The following is a 21,168-nucleotide window of genomic DNA, read 5'->3' as shown; positions in this document are numbered from 1 at the left end:
TGAACTTATTACTTGTAATAAACCAAAGGAGCATTTTCAACAAAAGAACTAAGTAATAAACATTATGAACATCTTCAGCTATGCGTTTGTGCATCTTCAGCTATGCGTGTGTGTCTGTGTTTGCCTTAGGCCATATAATATGTAATATACATTCAGGAGTACCAGTCAAATCAAAATCCCCCAGGGGATTACCAACACAGTTTTAGTGCAGAATTGGATGCAAGTATGGGATAGCAGGACCCTGACTGGCTCTGCATCTAATCCTCATACTGTACATTCTCAGTATTCTTTTCTGTTTTACAGAAGTCCATTGTTGCACTTGAGAAATATAAGAGATGAGAGCATGTTTGATCCTAGGCTTGCTCGATGGGGCCTCACAAGAAGTCCTCCAGCACTAAAAACTCTTTCAACTGGTGCTGAAGATGCAGGGACAGACACTTTAAGAGCAAGAGCATGCAAATGTGGATATTTGTCCTTGTAGTGGAGAAAAGATAAAATGCAGTATCCTCTATTAGTGCTGAAATTGAATAACAGGAGATCAATCAGATTTCCTTTTAAATCATTATAGCAGACATATCCACTGATTTGCATTGATTTTGCCTTTCTAATAGTCCTGCACGATATGAGGAAATTCTCATGGAGAGCGCGGGTCATGGATGCTTAGCAACGGCAGACGCCACGGGAGCGCAAGCATAGCGCGCAGGCTACAGAGTGCTTTGGAAAGGAGGAGAAAGCGGCGCGCCTAGCGTTTTCCACGCGTTTTCAGGCGCGACATGCAAATGTGGTTTTGTTTCGAAGGAGAAAAAATGCATATTGATGGACTCGGTCGAGACCAACGAGAACATTTGGCGAGTTCAATGACCAAGTCCGAGTGCAAACACCAACGAGTCCGAGACGATAGAAAAATGTCTCGAGACCGGACTCGAGTACTACAGCCCTGGTTTTATGTATCAAATGTTCTTGTGTTTCAGGTTCCAGTGGAGTGGATGATGCTCATGTGTTCATCAGTTCTGGTGAAGATGTCCATCTGCCCTGTAATAATGCTCTTCCAGACTGTAACTCAACTACATGGAACTATAAAAGATTCAGACATTCAGAAGCAGATGAACTGATTGCTTTAGGGAAAAAGAAGAACAACACAGAGAGACATGAGAGACTGAGTCTGGGGCCTGACTGCTCTCTGAACATCAGGAACATCTCAACAGAAGATTATGGATATTACAGCTGCCAACAATGGACAGATGTGAAAGGAGAACACCAAAAACAAGGAACTGATGCTCGTGTTTATCTGCATGTTCTTCATGGTAATTTTATGATTGTGTGATCAATTTAAAAATAATAAATTCTTAATTTAATCTCACATGGTGATTGAAGAGTCTGTGTGTGTTTCAGTCTCTTCATCCTCCTCCTCATCCTCACAGACTGAGATCAGTGCAGGCCGCTCTGTGACTCTCTTCTGTCAGTTGTATTCATATCCTCGAGTCTCTTGTGATGATTGGATCTGTTCTGAGAGAATTGAGCTGTTCTGGGTGAATCAGACTGGTGTTAAACTGACGAGATCAGACTCCAGATATCAGATATTATCCTCATCAGATCACTGTATCATCACTCTGCATACAACACTCCTGAATGAAGATCACAACAGAGAGTGGAGATGCAATGTTACTCACAGAGATCAAGTCAAGAGCTCAGTCACATACACTGTCAAGAGTTCAGGTGAGAAATGAACTTTCCTAACTCACTTTCAGAAGACTGATACAGACACATGACATGAGGATTAATAATGTAATTCATTCAGCACAAACTGAAGGGTTGCATAAAAACAAGGTATAAATTGCGTTATGTAATCATATTTTGCCAGTGCTATTTCTGAGCATAAAATGGTCCTAAGATAAATCTTAAATGATAATAGATAAGACTCATGAAGCAGTGGAAATTCACACAGGGCCCAGTACATATTTATCATTTCTGCGATGTGATGCTCAAGTATGATGCGATGTGATGATGTTTTGTTTCTATGTTCATTATGTTTGAACTGAAGTAACATACAGTATATGATCACAGATCCAGCAGAACCTGAAGTCAGTAGGACTGCTGGATCATTATTCAGAGGTACTACACGTCTTTACATTGTTCATCGTTTCATTCCTTTGATTTAATTCCCAGTTTCACAGATTGAGTCTCTCTGTTTTCTCTTGATTGTGTCTCTCATCTGTCCTGCAGTGATTGTGATTATTGTTGAGTTTGCAGCGTTTGCTGCTCCTACTGTGATTCTTCTTCAGATCATCTGTGCAAGAAGAGCTGGTGAGTTTTTCAGATGATTCACATTGATCTGGAACAATCTGCACTTATGAGAGCTCAGTAAACGCTTTTGTGTTGAATTATTTTGCAGGGAGGAAGGACTCACAGCACCCAGAGGAAATAGTGCTGAATACAATATCAGAATAAAATGCTCTACAAATAACCGATTACAGCAAGATTTATCTTCATGCCAGTGATATTATGGATATTTGCATACAGTTTATGTGGATATTTTCCATACTGTACTGAATGTTTTAAATATAATTTTAAATACAGCGATCAACCGAGCAAGACAGGCACCTTTAATATCCATGAATGGTTTTTACAGAAATCCTAATATTAATACATGGTCATTTTCTATCCTTGACTCATCTGATTGTTACATTCAAATTTTAAAATGTTTTAATAGTCCATATTAATTGATGATGCAATACAGTCTGTTAATTACAATATTGTCACAGACTTTTATTGTCCATTCTCCTTAATTCATCAGTTGAAACATTCAGCCTATGTTTGTTAGATTTACCTCTTCAGTGTGTTATTGAAGAATTTTAACCAAATCTTCTTCGTCATCGTCTGTCTACAACTATGCGTGTCAAAAAAAATGGAACAAAATCCAAGACTGGAAACCTCTTCCATTAATGTTCCCCTATTGTGTGGAAACAAACTGTTGCAAGGAGCGACAGTGTTTTTGTTCCAGTATGGCAGAGACCTGCAGGTAAACGTGGAGGACTTCCTTGACCTCTGCCATCATGCCACCTGCGACGACGTCTGTTTGATAGAGTGATTTCGGTGTGGACTGGACGAAGATCTCTGCTTCGTCATGCCCCACAGCGATCCCTCCTAAACCCTGGAGGCTTACATCAACTTCGTATTGTGGGCGAATGGATCTGCAGTGGCTCCTCCCACCCTCCGCTCCACCAGAGACACTCTGCCTTATGGCTCCACCGGGTTTCCTTGTCCCTCCAGCTTCACCTTGGTCAGTTGTCACCCTGCCTGTGCCAAGGACATCCGACCCTTGCACTGTGCTCCGTCTCTCCACCCCCATGACATCAGCGGGCTCCTCCTTCCCCTGGCTTGGTCCTCAGTCACACTGGCTCCGCCTCAGTCCTTAGGCACTCAGGTTCCTCCTCGGATGCTTGTCGCCTTGGCTCCGCCTATGTCTCCATTGCCAGTGGTGTCACCCAGTGCCATCGGCTTTCTGTCATCGCCCTGGGATCCTCTGACATCAGCTCTGTCTCCATCGCTCGTCCCGTGGAGGGTGTTGGCAATGTCTACACCTTGGCTCCACTGTGGGCTGTTGTCTTCACAGTGCTCTGGGTCTCCACCATTTGGCTACTCTTCTCGTCATCGCTCTCATGAATGCTCCCACCATCTGTTCCTCTGTGGAGTCTCTACAGTTCAGCCTGCCTGTTATTGCCAGCCTTTCACCTGCTTCTCGACCTCCACCAAAGCCCCCTCCCGCCCTCCTTCCCATCTCCTGTATGTCTTTGTTTTGGTTACAGCACAAGGTCACGCCTTTTGGGGAGGGGTGTTATGTCACAGACATTCATTCTTAGTTTTGTTATGTACTTTTAGTTTGTTTTCAATAGTTTCCTGTTGTCCTTTGTTCAGTTTTCCCACCACTTTCGGTTATCATGGTTATTCATTTGATCAGCACAGGTGTAGTTTATTATTTCCCTAATTTGCTCAGTATTTAAGTTGCTCTGTTTCCACCTTTTAGTTGTCTGGTATTGTTTGTGTTTGTGGTTAACACGTTGCGCAGTTTAGCTATCTTTTGGAGTTCTTTTATAAACTTAATGGTATTTTTATCATATTTTTAAATAGTGTTCTTAATAGTCTTTAATAGTCTTCTTGGGACTATTCATGACAGTTTGAGTATAAAAATATTTGCTGATATCACACACATTGTTAATATAATATAACACTACAGTTATCCAACAGAGTCAAGTCAAATCAAGTCACCTTTATTGGTTTAGCGCTTTATACAATACTGATTGTGTCAAAGCAGCTTTACAGTGTCAAACAGGAAAATAGTTTGTCAGTGATACAAGAAGACAATAACAGAGTCATTTTTCAGCTAAAGTCACTTCATTGATGATTCGGTGATGTCATCATCCAGTTCAGCTCTCTTGCAATAGTGTCTGTGCAATAAGTCAAGCGTCTCCAACTAAGCAAGCCAAGGTGGCAGTGGCAAGGAACCAAAACTCCATCTGTGACAGAAATGGAGTAAAAACCTTGGGAGAAACCAGGCTCAGTCGGGGGGTCAGTTCTCCTCTGACCAGACAAAACCAGCATGACGTGGTTTAATTCCAGGCTGCAACACAGGTGCAGAGAACTTGTCTGATTCCCGTGGTCTTGTGCCGATGGTCGTCGAGGTGACGAGGTCTTCGCAGGGGATCTGTCTCTGGGGCGCATCTAGTTGACATGGTCTCTGCTGACATTCAGGGCTGTAGAGGTTGTCTCTAGGTGCTGATCCACCATCTGGTCTGGATATGGACTGGATCCGTATGGCTACGGTGACCTCGGAATAAGAATAAAACAGACTAATATTAGCGTAGATGCCATTCTTCTTACGATGTAGCGAGTACATTGGGTGTTATGGGAAGTGTTCCCGGTTCTGGTTGTCCTAATTAATGCAGCCTAACAATCCTTTAACAGAATTGAATTATAGAAATGTGATAGTGTATTATGTGTAAGCCAAGTTAAAGAAATGAGTCTTTAATCTAGATTTAAACTGACAGAGTGTGTCTGCCTCCCGAACAACACTAGGGAGATTGTTCCAGAGTTTGGGCACTAAATAGGAAAAGGATGTGCCGCCCGCAGTTGATTTAATTCTAGGTATTATCAAATGGCCAGTGTTTTGAGAATGCAGCGGACGTGAAGGACTATAATGCGATATGAGCTCACTCAAGTACTGAGGAGCTAAACCATTCAGGGCTTTATAAGTAATTAGCAAGATTTGTGCAGAGTTGACAGAACCGGGTTAATATGGTCATACTTCCTGGTTCTATTAAGAACAAGCTGCTGCATTTTGGTCCAGATGAAATTTGTTTATTAATTGCGCAGAGCAACCACCAAATAAAGCATTACAATAATCTAAACTTTAGGTCATGAACGCATGAATTAACGTTTCTGAATTTGACATTGAGAGCATAGCTCGTAATTTAGATATATTTTTTAAGATGGGAAAATGTTTTCAAAAGAAAGATTGCTATCAAATAGCACACGTAGGTTTCTTACTGATGACAAGGACTTACCAGAGCAGCCATCAAGTGATTGATAAGTGTTTTAAGTTATTACATGCAGAGGTTTTTGGTTCAATAATTAAAACTTTTTTTATTTATTTATTTTTTTTTCAGAATTTAGCAGTAGGAAATTACTAGTCATCGAGTTTTATATCAACTATGCATTTTGTTAGTTTTGCAAATTGGTATGTTTCATCGGCCGCGAAGAAATATAGAGCTGAGTATCATCAGCATAACAGTGAAAGCTAACACCATGATTCTTGATGTTACTCTTGGGAGATATCATGTAAAGCATGAAAAGCAACGGTCCTAGAACTGAGCCTTGTGGTACTCCATACTGTACTTGTGATTGATATGATACCTCGTTATTCACTGCTACGAATTGATGACGGTCAGATAAGTCTCAGTACTATGATACAATCCAAATCTTGACTGGAAATCCTCACACATACCATTTCAGTGAACACCAAAGAAACTGCCTAGAATCACCCATAACACAACATGAAATGTTCAGCCCTACAACTCATGCCGAACAATAAAGCACCAGGTCCTGATGTATCTCCTGCTGAGTTCTACAAACACTTTTCCATTTTATTATCATAATTCATCCGAATGATAAGTGAATCACAACAAAAATCTAAACTCTCAGCTTATATGGATATAGCCACAATCTCACTTTTTCCTCAAACCCCAATAAAGACCTAACATTACCGTCAAGCTAACGCCCATGGAATAGAAAGGGTCACATCATCTATAATACATACAGATCAGACCGGTTTCATTAAAGGTAGACTAGCATCCACCAATACATGCAGACTTTTCAACTTAATGTATTATTCTTCAGTTCAAAAAGCAAAAACCATCATAGTTACTCTGAATGCAGAACAAGCTTTTGATAGTCAACTGGAAATTCCTGTTTTCCACATTAGAGAGATTTGGTTTTGGGGAGTCATTCATTAACTGGATCAAAATTCTGTATATATCACCTTCATCCACTGTCATCACCAATGGACTAACATCACCGGGGGACTAGACAAGGATCCCACTCTCCCCCTGTAATGAGCCGTCAGTCTGGTTGAGATCCATTTGCAGCTTTATTAAAAAGCTAATTAGAGTGCAAACAGGCAGGGTCAATATCCAGCAAAACAATATCCAAGCAAGGCTAAACGGTTTCAACGTCAGCAGACAGGCAATAGGTCGGGACAGGCGACTCAACGATCACAAACAATGTCCAGGCGAAACAATAGGCAGGCAGCAGAGAATCAATAGTGAGAAAACAATCCAGGACAGTACACGAGAAAAGGCAGACCAAATAGAGAATGCTCAGAATTGTCAGCCATGGCAAGAACAAGACTTCGCAATGAACAAGCTAAAGTGCACCACTTAAACAGTCCCGGTAATGGGCAACAGGGGAGAGGGTAACGAGTTCTAGGTACATGGGCTTGTGGGAAATTAAAGCATAACAAATACGAGCTTCGTTATGAAGCTTTGAAACCTTTCAGAATCTTTTAATTGCAAATCGATTTTAGCACCATAAATAGACTGGCCATAAATAAAACTGGCCATATTCAGTGTTCATGAGTGGAATTTTCTGTAAATACTTAACATTCTATCTAAAAAAATTATGTTGCAAACGTACATAACATAATAGGCTATACCGTACAACGTTTTTCTTTGTACTGACAAACGCCTGCAATTGTTTGTAGAACATGTGACTGAAGATATTTTTTGCTCTGTTCTCTTTGCATTTACCATCTTTACCCAGCATATGAGTACCGAGCGCTTTGCGTGTTTCAAATGTTTTATTAGTTTGCTTTATATAATAACCATATGACTTTGAATGCACATTATTTATTTTTTTAAGCATTCTTAATAAATATAACCTTAGCTAAATGTTTTAAATAGTAGCCTACAGGGCCGGACTGGGATGCAATTTCAGGCCGGGAAATCTCACACATCCAGGCCACACAGAAAAAAAGAGGCCAGTAATTTGTACACATATATACTAATATTTACCTATTAGGAGTAAAAGGCAAAAAGACGTCAGTTTTAAGGGTTCTGCTCCAGTGACAAGCTGTTGTACCCCAAAAGGTATCATTCTGGCCTCTTTTTTCTATATATAGCCTATTGACCCACTACAAATTCTGAAACCACAGATAATACTATTATTTAAATGGCCATCACATAAAAAGGTCTAAATCATTGGCCTGGGGCCGTGAAAAATATTTAAAGGTTGTCTCTTGAACTGCACCTTCACTTCCCTTTTTACTTTTCTTCATTTTCCCCAATATCTCTGTCTCTCCCCCATTTTTATTGTACCTGTCACTTCTTGACCAGCAGGTCTACTGTTATGAACAGAACTGTGTCCACCTTGTTGCAAGGCAACCACCTCATTGCAATTTGTAATCACAGAATGTCATTTATCTTAAAATGACTTAAATACCCGAGATTTAACAAACCTATATTTCATTCAAACATATCAAAACAATTTTCTAAAGTGCCTAAAAGTCAAAATCAGTACAATATCTTTTTTGAAAAATCCTAATACTGAACACACTATTGCATTATTAGGCTGTGATATTTTTGTGTTGCTGTCTGCTCAAGCTCCCTCCCTTCCTATACAATAAATCCATGAGAATATCTGTCTGCTAAATGTATTAATGTAACTTTCCAATCGATAATGATGTCCTTTAGAACAGTATTCTGAATATGTTAAAAATAGGGTGCCCGATAGCCTAACAGGTGCTAGCAGTTTAAAAGCCCCAAACAATTGTTTGTTTTATTCTACTCGATGAGACCTTTCAAATGACATATGACACATGACTATCGGAGCTGTATGATATTTTTTTACATATTAGAGTGCATGGCACAAAAAAAAAAATATATTTTGTAAATATATATATATATTTTTTTTTGTAATTTATCAGCAAATAACTCGGCACTGCTTTGGAGTTAATCAAAGTGGCTACATGCATTGTAAAGCTCAGACTCTGAGGGGGTGGGGGGTTAGAGGGACTGCTAAACACTCGTTCATCAAGAGTTCATCAAAATAATTACATTCATTAAAAAGCTGAGATTCTAAGCTTTAAAATGATATTTTTTGTGTTATTCCATTCAGGGGTTGCTTAGTAATTTTATTTTTTTCTCGTGGGTGGTGTCCCGCCGGCGGGTTTAAAGGGTTAATACTCAACTAAGACAAAACTCTTTAGCGTATTTACAGATGAAACTGACCTGCACCTGAAGCCCTGAACAGGCATTTTTGCTACATTTTGCTGCTTCTTTTGGCCGCGTCCTCTCCTTCATCGAGTCCCGCGCATCGACTCTCTTCGAAACCGTTGAACAGACATGAGCCGGTTCCTATAGCCCAGGGCTGCCAGTCAAGACTAACCGATTTATGATTTATTATCGGTTTATTATCGTATGACAAAATAGGAAATTATCACTTTGATACATTGAGAAGGCAAAAATATAAAATATTAATAATACTAACTAAAAAAAACAACAACAACAACAAAAACAAAAAAAACAGGGCAGCAGGCCAAATCAGCCGCCAGGCCACCGGGAATTCGCCTGGTGCTCCCGATGGCCAGTCCTAATATAATCTAAATCTATTTATTAGATTAATATTTTGGTCACTTTCAAAACAAGTATCCAATGACTTAAGTCAATTGGCAAATAGATTGATATGTATGTGTGTGTGTGTGTGTGTGTGTGTGTGTGTGTAGCCTATGTTTAAATGGGAGGAGTTAATGAACAGAAAGTGAAACTTTGAATTTGACCGGCTTGTACGGAAATAAAATCAGGTTTTTTTTCCAGCACGGAAATAAAATCACGAACTTATTTGAAAGTTTTCACGAGAAAGTTAATATATTAATCTAGAGACAAAAGACAACTTCTGCTTCTCCAATGGAAATAAACTGAAAGCGCTTTGAAGGACAGAGAAGGTGAGTGAAGAATCCTGCTAAAACACATTGATAACCAGGAGGCGGTGCTAACACTTTACAATAAAGTTCCATTAGTTAATGTTAGTTAATGTATGACATGAACAAACAATGGACAATACATTTATTACAGTATCTATTCATCTTTGTTAATGTTAGTTAATGAAAATCCAGCCGTTCATTGTTAGTTCATGTTAATTCACAGTGCATTAACTAATGTTAACAAGCACAACTTTTGATTTTAATAATGCATTAGTAAATGTTGAAATTGACATTAAGTAAGGGTAATAAATGCTGTAGAAGTATTGATCATGTTTAGTTCATGTTAACTAAAGTAGTTAACTAATGTAAACCTTACTGTAAAGTGTTACTGAAGTGGTTTATGACACAGAATAAAAATACACGAAGAAGGCTGCTGTGAATTCTGTAGGTTTTATTTTTTACAGCCTAAAAATAATCTATACCGAAGGAATATGAAACGATTTCTGAATTATAAACCAGAGTTAAGATTAATGTGAAAAGGACAGACTGTAATAAATTCATATTTGTCCTGTTACAGGGGTCAGACTTTGGAATAAAGAGCAGCTGCAGCAGAATATTTGCTCTCGTCCTCAAATTAATACTGATTTCAATGTCACAGCTTCAGACTCCATTAAGGACAAATCCAGATTACTAAATATTGACGGTGAATTGAAACGGAGTTTTTTAGGTGATCTCATCCATGTTAGTGGAGCAGCAAAGTATCTCAAAGACACCAAGACGTCTTTCAAACAGCAGAGACTGACGCTACATTATCATTCAACAAGCCGATTTGAAGAACTGATCACAAACCATTTGTCTTCTGGAAGTATTGCTGCTGATGACAATGATATAGGCACACACGTAGTGACAGCAATACTTTATGGAGCAGATGCATGTTTTGTATTTGACAGAGAGGTTTCCTCAGACGAGGACAAAAAAACAGTAAAAGGAGAAGTAAAAGTGGCTCTTGAGAAACTACAAGGCATTGTTTCAGTAGGTGCAAATGCTGAAATTAGTGTGAATGAGAATCAGAAAACTGCAGTCAAAAACTTCACATGCACATTCTATGGCGACTTTCAGCTGCCGTCTAACCCGACCTCTTTTGAAGATGCATTGAAGGTTTTTGCTGATCTTCCAAAACTGCTGAAAGAAAACCAAGAGTTGGCGGTTCCTCTGAGAGTTTGGCTTTATCCTCTGGACAAACTTCACTCAAGAGCTTCAAAACTTCATAAAGACATCAGCATGGATCAGATCATAGACACTGAATCAGTGATTGAGAGTTTAAATACAGCTGAGATGAAATGCAGTGATCTTCTAGAAGACTCTCCCGCTCTGACTTTTGCTGCATTTCATGATAAGATACTGCAAATGAAGCAAAACTGCTACAGCTACAAGTTGAGACTGGTGAAGAAACTGGGCTCTCTGCTGCCAAACATCCGTGGAGACGCGATGAAGGAAACTGACCTGACTGATCTTCTACAAGAACATGATGAATCTCCATTCAGAGAAAGAGATCTTGCAGAATGGCTGAAAGAGAGAGAAAGAGAGTCTGAGATCATTAAAATACTCCTCAGACAGCTGAAGGATTTTGGTGCACAGGTGGAAGTCAACATAGACGCCATCTTGATGGATCTGGAGGTCGGGAATCTGGTGAGTTACACATTCACATCACTGGACTGCTCAGATGTGCTGCTTTTTCAACAGACTTCTTATCTGAGTCCTTCAACACAAGGAGAAACTGATGAGAAGATCCCTGATTCAAAGCAAAAGTCTTGGCTCACTGCTGAGATCCAAAAGACTATGAGGAGAAACTTGGAGATATTTAAGAACTTAATTGATTCGAAAGACCGTAAACCAGCCAGATTTATTGTGTCCTCAAAGGAAATGGTGTATAATCCTGGTTCCTGCATTCTGCTGTATGGACATGGATGTGATGACGCTGTTTGCTTCACTCCTCCGTCCAAACCAGTCTGTCCGGTCACTGAAGAGCTCAAAGGTCAGAGTGTGGTTCTGAAGGTGGTTCCTCCATCATGTCCTGCTACAGTGGAGCTCAGGTTACTGTATAAAGCGAAGCAGGACTCTGAAGCTGTGCTGAAGGATCAAGACACAGTTACTCTGACTGATCTGAGAGAAGAAGCTGAGTATGAGATCAAATGTGCAGCGCTGGGGAAACTCAACTGCACTATAGACAGTGACGTCATCCATCTACGGGTCATTGAGAAGATCATCATGAAAATAGATTCTGTGATTAAAAATCTGAGCTTGACTGAAAACAAGTGCAGTGACCTTTTGAAAGACACCAGGACAAACACATTTAGTGCATTTCACAAGAAGATTGAAGATATGAAGCGATTCTGCCAAACCTACAGACAAGATTTCAAAGATAGAAGTCAGTCGCTGATCCAGTCAGTTCAATCCTGTGAAGAAGAGACTTGTGCTTTGACCAATCTTCTACAAGCTCATGAGGAGTCTCCATTTAACACACACGATCTCATGGAGTGGATCAGAGAGAAAGAAAAAGAATTAAAGACATTTGGGGCATTTCTTCAACAGATATTGGACATCGGAGCTGAAGTGAACACAAGCTTAGATACAGTTTTGTCAAATATTAAGGTAAAGAATATGGTTTGCTACACGTTTAGTTCCCTTGAGCGGCCAGACGAGCTGCTTTCTGAACAAGAACATTACCTGAAAGCTCAAACAACATCCAGAAAGAAGAATGCAAAAACATCTCCTCGAGTATTGACGTGGCTCACTGGAAACATCAGGGAGAAAATGAGAGAACATTTAATCATGTTTAAGGAGCTGATGTTATTACACAACAGTCAGTCCACTAAATTTATTGTTTCCTCAATAGACCACAAAAATCATCCTGGTTCCTGCATTCTGCTGTATGAACATGGATGTGATGATGCTGTTTGCTTCACTCCTCCGTCCAAACCAGTCTGTCCGGTCACTGAAGAGCTCAAAGGTCAGAGTGTGGTTCTGAAGGTGGTTCCTCCATCATGTCCTGCTACAGTGGAGCTCAGGTTACTGTATAAAGCGAAGCAGGACTCTGAAGCTGTGCTGAAGGATCAAGACACAGTTACTCTGACTGATCTGAGAGAAGAAGCTGAGTATGAGATCAAATGTGCAGCGCTGGGGAAACTCAACTACACTATAGACAGTGATGTGATCAGAGTCACAGCAGAGGTATGACGATCATTCATCAAGTATCAGCTGATGAGAATAACATACAGCTTTACTGTAATCCAGAGTACTTTATAACTTCTCCCTTCATCATTTAATTAGTTGCTAATTAGAATCAAATGTGTCTTTCAGCAAAAGAACAAGAAACCAGCAGTTATGGGTAAGTAATATCATCTATTATTTTCCTACATTTTTAAATGACTTTTTTTGCATTTGGACATAAACCAGCAGTGCCATTAACTAACTAACTAACTCAACTTGACTATAAATTATTATTATTATTATTATTATTATTGTCACCATTGTTGAGCTTCATATGCTGATTCTTGATGACTGTGTGTGTCTAAGTTCTGCCATAGTTCAAAACTTTTGTTTGTGCATGTGTGCTTAGAAATCTTTCACAATAATTGATTGCTGTAGTATCAGTGGTGTGACTGAAGTGTGTTAGTAATGTGATGCACTTTTACAAGAGATTACAACACTGGATGAGATCAGTGAATAAGACTAACTCCTGATGATTATGTCAAGTAAAATAAGTTCTCAGTACTAATATGCTCACATTGGTTAAACAATATAAGTTTATAAACGTAAATATAGAATAGTGCCTACAAGACTATTTTTAAATAGGTTGTTTATAATCATATACTAGATTGACATCTTGTCATTTTTTTTTTTTTTGCAGCATATCAGATAATTATGTTTGTATATATGTAACTTTTAACTGGACTATTGCAATCATTCCATATGTTAAAACTCATGTAAATGTTTTAGTCTGACTGAACGGCTCTAGTAACACATTTTATTGTTGAACTAAGGAAACGTACATCTCACTGGAAAACAGAAGCTGAATCTGGTGCTGTGTGGAAGTGGTGAAATACTGAAGAGCTCCTTATCAAAACTAATAAGAGGGAAAAAGGTCATTCGTTTACATCAGAACGCCAGCAGTAAAGAGTGTGTGAAGAAAGAGGAGAAGATTCATGATCGTCTAATCAGTCTGCTGGAGCTTCCAGCTCTCAGTCGTCTCTCAGAGGAGGACGTGATGCATCAGACTCTCTGCTGTGTGTCTCTCTGTGATCCTGGAGTTCATGCTTTCCTCCTCATTGTTTCTGTTGGTCCACTGACTGATGGAGACAAAGCAGAAATAGAGAAGATCCAGAAGATATTTGACTCCAGAGAGCACTTCATACTGCTCTTCACAACAGAGCTCACTGTTGAAGGATTTGTCAAATGCAGCCCAGAATCTCAGAGGTTAATCAGTCTCTGTGGAGGTCAGTACAGAGTGATGGGGTTAAAGGAACCTGAATACTCCAGACAGATCCCAGAACTACTGGATTATATAGAAAACATGAAGACTGAACCGTATTCACCTCAGATGTATGTGAAAGCTCAAGAGAACAGAGCCAGACATGAACTGGAAGAACAACACAAGAAAGAACTGAGTGAAATGGAGAGCAGAATCAAAAAGTTACAGCAGAACATTCAGTCATACTGTAAGTATTCTTACATTTTAAATGTAAATTATTTTTTCATTCATAATTAGTTCAATACTTTATTCATTTGATTTTCAATATATAACAACATGGAAATAGTGTAACACTTATAGTGAGTAATAAATACACTAAACCTGAAAGACGTTTAGAAATTAAACTTGGTTGGAGGTGTCCAGTAGCCCCATGTAAATTCATCCATTATTCCAAAATGCATCAAAAATAGCATTATTGTACAATATAAATTAAAAAATGATGTGTGAATCTCTGTTAAACTGTAATGTATTTCTGTGATCAAAGCTGTATTTTCAGCATCATTACTCCAGTCTTCAGTGTCACATGATCTTCAGAAATCAGTATAATATGCTGATTTGCTCCTAAAGACACATTTCTGATTATTATCAGATACAATCAGTCTTGATGAGCTGTTCAATCTTGATTGCGTTTTTTACTTGCATAAAAAAAATACAAAATTCTTACCATTCTAAAACTTTTTAATGGTAATGTAAATATAACATATGTTTACATGTAGTCCAGAAGGCAAACTAACACTGTTACTGTGAACCAGTTCAAATGATTACATACTGTACATTTGACTCTTAATACTGCGGTGTTACCTTTTTTGATTATTTATTCTTTTTATTTTTTTATGACTATTGCTCAGAAGCTACATAAAATATATACATGTTTGCCAGAAGGCAAAATAAGTTAAATTTGCCATGTTCATTGTATTCAAAAAGTTTACACCCCTCGGAGATGTTGGTTAGTGCGGCAGGAAAATACACACTAGTTGTGAGAAATTAAGATTAAACATGAAAAATAGTGCCTAGAAATCCCAAAAACATATCAGTGTACTTTCTTCATTTTTGAGTTATACCTGAGAATATCTCCTGACCGGAAATCTGTTTTTCAGATGACAGAATAAGAAAATGGCGGTCGCACACTGTTCGTTGGAGCTCATCTCGCACCCTTTCCCAAATATAACTGAACTGAGTTTAGATAAATGTAATTAAATGTAATAGATGACACTATTTACACGTTTTATGTCAGACTTATTAAATAGATACAATTATTACTTCTAATAAGATATTTTTAAATAAAGTGAACAATATTTAAATGTGTCATATCTATGAAGGGCCTGAATCTTATTTTAATTAATTTTTTTTTTAGACTAAAAAGATTTTGCTATGTGAGCAAACATTGACTGCTCTGTGATTGTCAATAATTAGTCAAACGAGTCTATAGATTTTCCCTCTTTTTAGCTTCTCAGCAGGTATAACTAAAGTAATTACAACACCTGCAATCTGACAACCATTTCTAGATGTTCTCCATGTAATTCCTAAATGATTTTAACCCCTTAGCATTCCATTAAGAAGAGAAACAAAGCGCAGATGAGGAGAGAATGAAAATGCAGAATCAACTGAGAGAAAAAGAGACAAAACTCAGAAAAGAGTTTGAAGAGAAAGAGAAAATAGAACAGAAGAAACAAGAGATCGAAAACCAGAAATGATCAGAAGAGGAAAAACTAAGAGCTGAATATTATTAAAAAATACAAGAGAAGAAGAGAGAGATTGAAAATCAGAGATCACAGTATGAAAAACAGCAAAAAGAAAGAGAAGAAGACAACAGAAAGAAAGAAGAGAGATACAGACAAGATCAAGAAAATATGAACATGAACAAGAGCAGAATTACGAATGAAACGAAGAAGAAACTAAAAAGAGAGATTTGAGAAGAAACGGAGGAATGAAGAAGAAGAGAAAGAGAGACAGAGATGGAGAAGAAAAATAAAAGAGACAGCAGAGAGAATGCGAGGATGAAAAGAAACGACAGATGAGAGAACAAGAGGAAGAAGAGAGAAAAGGGAGATATGAGGAACAACTGAGAGAAAAACAAGAAGAACTGGAGAAAATGAGAAAGAGATTTGAAAGAGAGAGAGAAGAAGAAAGACAGAAGATAGAGAAAGAGAGACAGAAAGAGAGGATATGAAGAAAAGAAAGCTGAAATAAAAAGACATTATGAATGGCTGGAGCAAGAGGGAAAAGAGGAGAGGGAGAGAAGAAAAAGAGAAGATGATGAGAGACGAGAAGAAGAGAGAAATAGATGGAAGAAAATAACTGAAGACCTGAAACAAGAGCAAGAAGAAGAGATCAAGAGAAGAGAAGGAGAGTAAAGAAAGAGAAGAGAAAGATGACGTTAGACAGACACTCTGAAGAGGAAATGAAAGAGATGAAGAAGAAACATGAAGATGAATCCAGAAAACAAGCAGAAGAACTGAATGATTTCAGAGAGAGAGAAAAAAGCAGCTCATGAACATCAGAAACAATACGAATTACTGGAAAAACTCCTGCAGGTCCAGAAAGAAGAAGAAATAAAAGAGCTACTGAACAAAACTGAAATACTGAAAAATAAATCAGGCTGTGCCCATCAGTCATATTTCTAAAAGCATATATAGATATATATATATATATTAGTTACATACCTGAAACTTTGATTTCTGTCGTTTCTTTTTTTAATGGGATTCCATTTGATTGGGATTGTTTTCTTGGAAAAAAAAATCATGTTTATTTGAATATCGCTTTTCACAATAAGTATAGCTTAAAAGCAGCTTTACAGAAACGGCATGTTTCTACATTACAAACTGAAAACTGTTATCAGCGGTGACTGTCAAAGTAAAGTCTACATGGCAGACTGTACAGTTACATGCAGTTAATGCAGTTAGTTACTAGCATGAAATACTAGTTATTAGCAGATAGAGAATAATTAGCGTAGCTGCTGTTTCAGTTGTTTCAAACAGAGAATGGAAATGTGCATTTGATCAGATATAACTAAAGTACAGGTTATGAGATACATTACGTGAATGCTTAGGAGCCAAATGCAGAAAAGCTCTACCTCCTTACTACCGTACTACCAAAACTTTCGTGACCTTAGGGAGCATTATTGAATGTAGCGTGATATAAGACTAGTTAGCAGGAGCTAACCCATTTAGGGCCTTATAAGTAACTAGCAATACTTTTTAATTGATACTGAAATTCATAGGTAGTCTGATCATATTTCCTTGACCTGGTGAGGATTCTAGCAGCTGCATTTTGGACAAGCTGTAGCTAGTTTATTAAGGATGAAAAAAAACAAAATTATTATATTAATCACCCACAATAATGTTATTTTATTATTATGACACTGTTCTGACTCATTACCTATTGACTTTTTCATATTGCATGCATAATTCTACAGCAGTATTTAATTAAAACAATCATGGTAATTATATGTATTGTTTACAAAATTTAGCTTTAAGGTTTAAGTCTAGTCCCAGACTAAAATATAAGTCTGAGCTGTTTCAACTGAACGAAACTTGCACTGACTGATCCTAAAATACATCAGAGTGACAAAATAATTTAGGGTGTTGTAAATCAATAAACAGTATATAATATTATTATCTATAACTGTTGCACTGGACTTACCATTGATTCCTGTTGGAGGTTGTTGGAGGTGTGGGCCAAAAGAATCCCTCCACAGCTAGCTCTCAGTTGTTCAGTTGTGAAGTTTTCGGGAATACAGTCTTCACAGCAGATAACAGATGCGTTCAGGCTGCAGTGCTGCACTTTAGAATGGGTCATGCAAACTGACCAAGTGTTTTCAGTACCTCTTCTACCTCTTGATTCAGTCTTTCTGTACAAGTAGAAAATGAGAACATGATACAAGCTCTCATAACAAATCAGTTCTCACCATATTCAGTCATTTCCTGCCCAAATTCCAGAAATGATGGTACAGCTTATTTGCTCATTCTAGGAGCTATAAAAAGATGTGTATGTGAAAAATTATAACTGCTGACTCGAAGAGTCCTTTGAGAGATCAACATCAAATGCTGTACCACATATAACTGCATTGCTTGAATACAGACATACAAATGGAAATACAGTATGCATCTTTTCAGTTTTCTGTATTTTCTGTGTGGGCTTTCTTTTATGTTTTTGGTCTTCAGTTCTAAAACAAGAAAATACCTATTGACCCCATGTTTAATTATTATTGTTGTTTAAACACATACATTAAAACAGATGCAATTATATACTTCAAGCTCATGTTCCCTGGCAACTCTAGCAGGCTCCTGAGTTCATTTGTATTCATCAGATTCAGAGTCTGAGAAAAAGCCATCTTGAAACTCTTTTTCTTCTCACAACAAATCACAAAAGAACATGAGAGAGGGAGTAAAGGAATAAGATGAAGAGAATCAGGCAGAGAAAGGCAGAATGTTGTGTGTAAGTTTAACGGAATGAGAGGAAAGCAGCATTAGAAAAAGCTTTATCTTCGATAGCAAGCTATATTAATATGAATTATTCTAAATATGATTACATGCTGCCGGTATTGTTGTAAGCAGTTTAAAGGCCTCTTCACATCAAGGATGAGTCCACACCGCAGCTATTTAACATTTAATGACACAGAGGAACAATATCATTAGAATCTCTTTCAGAACTAATTTTTCCAGCTGATGAACAATAAAAACATTGACAGCCAATCTAAGTGTTAATTTCGTCAACGAAAACTATGACAAAAATGTTTGTCAACCAGCTTTTTTTTCCCCTGACGAAAATTAGACGATAATAAGGCCATTACACGATAACTGAGACTAAATGAACATGCAATATCATTGACGAAATAAGATGAGACTAAAATGTAGTTAAAGGAACAAAAACTTTACCAAAACCTTTTTATTTTTGTTGAAAAAAGTGGAGCCAAAACATTTCTGACTGCTATACAAGACTCTATTATGAGAGCGTTCAACTTTGCGGTTGCCAGATATCAAGACCTCAAATCCCCCAATCAGAGCTTTTCTGTTAAACGGATACATACTCTTCACAGCTTTTTGCTTTATACAATCTGGCAACCATTCACACATGCTCTCTCTGCGGAGGCGCCGTGATCTGAAACACAGAGATACTGTACACGTAAGCTGGAGTTCAGCGATCTCCATTTGAGGTATTCTGCTTCAATGAAAGTGTAATTCAGCAGTCTGTGCTGTGTCAGGGATCTCGACTGTGCTGTTTGCTGATTGAAACGTTACTTACGCAAGCTCTGTGCAGCAATACGTATTTTTGCCGTTGTTTTAAAAGAGAAACATGAATGCAATTTGGAATTACTGTAAGGAATTATAAAATAAACCATGATATTCTATTGATTTGTGCTTATTGGTGAAAGAGCAACTTCTGATGAAGCGTAAAAATAAATTTCCCAAATGACAACAATCATTGCAATTAAAATTGAGCAAAATATATATATTTTTTTCATAATTTTAACCATTATACAGTAAGACTGTCAAGTTTCCACTGACTAAAATTATCAGACATTTAGTTGACTAAAACTAAAACAGGACAAGTTGACTAAATATGATACAAACTAAAAGTTGCATTTGACACAGGACTAAGGCTAAATTAAAAATTGCTGACAAAATTAACACTAAGCCAATCAGAATCCACCACACTTTAAAGCGCGTGAGGTCTGTGTTAATAATAATGAACTGCGGTTACTGCGGTTTTTTTTTTTTACAACTGTCAAGGAAACTGTCAATTTTTCTGCTAAATTTGTGCCCTCATATCTTGTAAAAGATTTGAAATCCTGCATTAACTTTTCATATGGTATTGTTATACAAGGTTATATATTCGTTTTGAAAAAAAAAAAGTAACTTATGCACTTTAACCGCACTAGCTTTCAGACGCAGCAGCAGCGTCGAGTCAAGTAACAAGGTTGTTTGTCTAACCGTAGCAACCCTTATCTTTGTTTGATGTGTTGTTATATAGATGTTTTGTCGTTTTAAATTGCATTTGGCGCTTTTTGATGATTTGCCGTTGATCCCGCCTCGAGGCGACGACGTCATCACTAGCGCGCGTTCGCTCTTCCCTCAGCGGCGAGTCTTCTGAGGAGCGGTGAGCAGATCACGGTATTTGGTGGCGGTAAATGCACCAGAAGTTGGTTTGCCATCCGCCATAAAACGTTATTAGAAGAAGAAGAAGAAGAAGAAGAAGAAGATCACGGTATTTCGCTTATGTACACAATTATAAAATATAATTTACACAGTACGTTTATACAACAATATACGAGGGCGTTTCTGCTTCGTTTTCATCGAGTACAGCGCTGTTAGTGTGTTTGCTGACTTTAATTAAAACTTAGAACAGCAGACAACAATCCTGTGAGGAAAACATGTCGAGTTCATTCAGACCTGAGCGAGTTTGTGTTTTGTATTTTCGTGTTTGGAGTGATAATGCTGCTGTTACTGAATGTCTCGTGATCTGTGAGGGGAATGAATGCGAAACAATAACAATATCGCTGCTGTGATTTATTTATAGTGTTATTTCTCTGACATTTGCCTTTGGCAGATCAAATTTGTTATAGTTACTTTACATGGTTAAAATTAAGAACATATACTGCTAAATACTTCATATTGAGCCTATATAATTAGCCACGTGGGACATTTTAAATATATGTTAAGAGATTCATGATATAGACACTGGGAACATAAAACAAAATTGTGCTTTGTGGTACTCTTTCTGTTTAAAGAGTATTTTATGATCACTGTCAGTTTCTGCACATATAAAACTATAACATGTTCATAAATTAATTACTTTATTGCAATGTAGTTATTAGAAAAGTAAACTATGTTTATATATTGTGTGCTCTAGTGTAGTTATTTATTTACCTGTAGTTGTTAATGGAGATGGGTGTCGTAAAATTTCTGTTTGTGCTTTAATTTTCCATTCTTACTATTATTTATATTTAGAAGAATTAACATTATATTTTTTCTATATTTCTAGACGGATATAATCTTGTATGCTAATACTGGGTGCAGAATGGAAAAAAATATGGATAGAAATGTTAACAACAGAAAGATAGAAAACAGAAATGTATAGAATGTGTGAATTACCACATTTGTGAGTGCAGTGTTACTGAATGAGAATTTTAAACTGATGTGCTCTGTTTCGACACTTTCTTTTA

At 37.6% G+C, this 21,168-nt stretch overlaps 2 protein-coding genes and 1 pseudogene across 2 annotated transcripts; all 3 read left to right on the top strand.

Moving 5' to 3' along the window:
• Positions 1–935: 935 nt before the first annotated feature.
• LOC107683481 (uncharacterized) lies at positions 936–2,707 on the top strand (the record flags this gene model as incomplete). The annotated part of the gene is made up of 5 exons (XM_016479538.1): positions 936–1,304; positions 1,393–1,716; positions 2,065–2,112; positions 2,224–2,304; positions 2,393–2,707. Coding segments are annotated over 5 exons (878 nt in total), but the record flags the coding sequence as incomplete, so codon positions are not given.
• Positions 2,708–2,905: 198 nt separating this feature from the next.
• On the top strand, positions 2,906–12,868 carry LOC107683480 (uncharacterized). The gene is made up of 5 exons (XM_016479537.1): positions 2,906–3,074; positions 3,198–3,546; positions 3,614–3,783; positions 10,050–12,703; positions 12,833–12,868. Exons 1-5 carry the CDS (start codon positions 2,906–2,908, stop codon positions 12,866–12,868), a joined length of 3,378 nt encoding a protein of 1,125 aa, XP_016335023.1.
• Positions 12,869–13,739: 871 nt separating this feature from the next.
• Positions 13,740–16,627, top strand: LOC107683479 (vicilin-like seed storage protein At2g18540; annotated as a pseudogene).
• The last annotated feature ends 4,541 nt before the right edge of the window (positions 16,628–21,168 follow it).

The sequence above is a fragment of the Sinocyclocheilus anshuiensis genome, unplaced genomic scaffold (genome assembly GCF_001515605.1).
Source record: "Sinocyclocheilus anshuiensis isolate Anshui unplaced genomic scaffold, SAMN03320099.WGS_v1.1 scaffold2604, whole genome shotgun sequence".
Classification (NCBI taxonomy): domain Eukaryota; kingdom Metazoa; phylum Chordata; class Actinopteri; order Cypriniformes; family Cyprinidae; genus Sinocyclocheilus; species Sinocyclocheilus anshuiensis.
The sequence above is the reverse complement of the archived record's forward strand: the minus strand, read 5'-3'. Positions and strand labels throughout refer to the sequence as shown.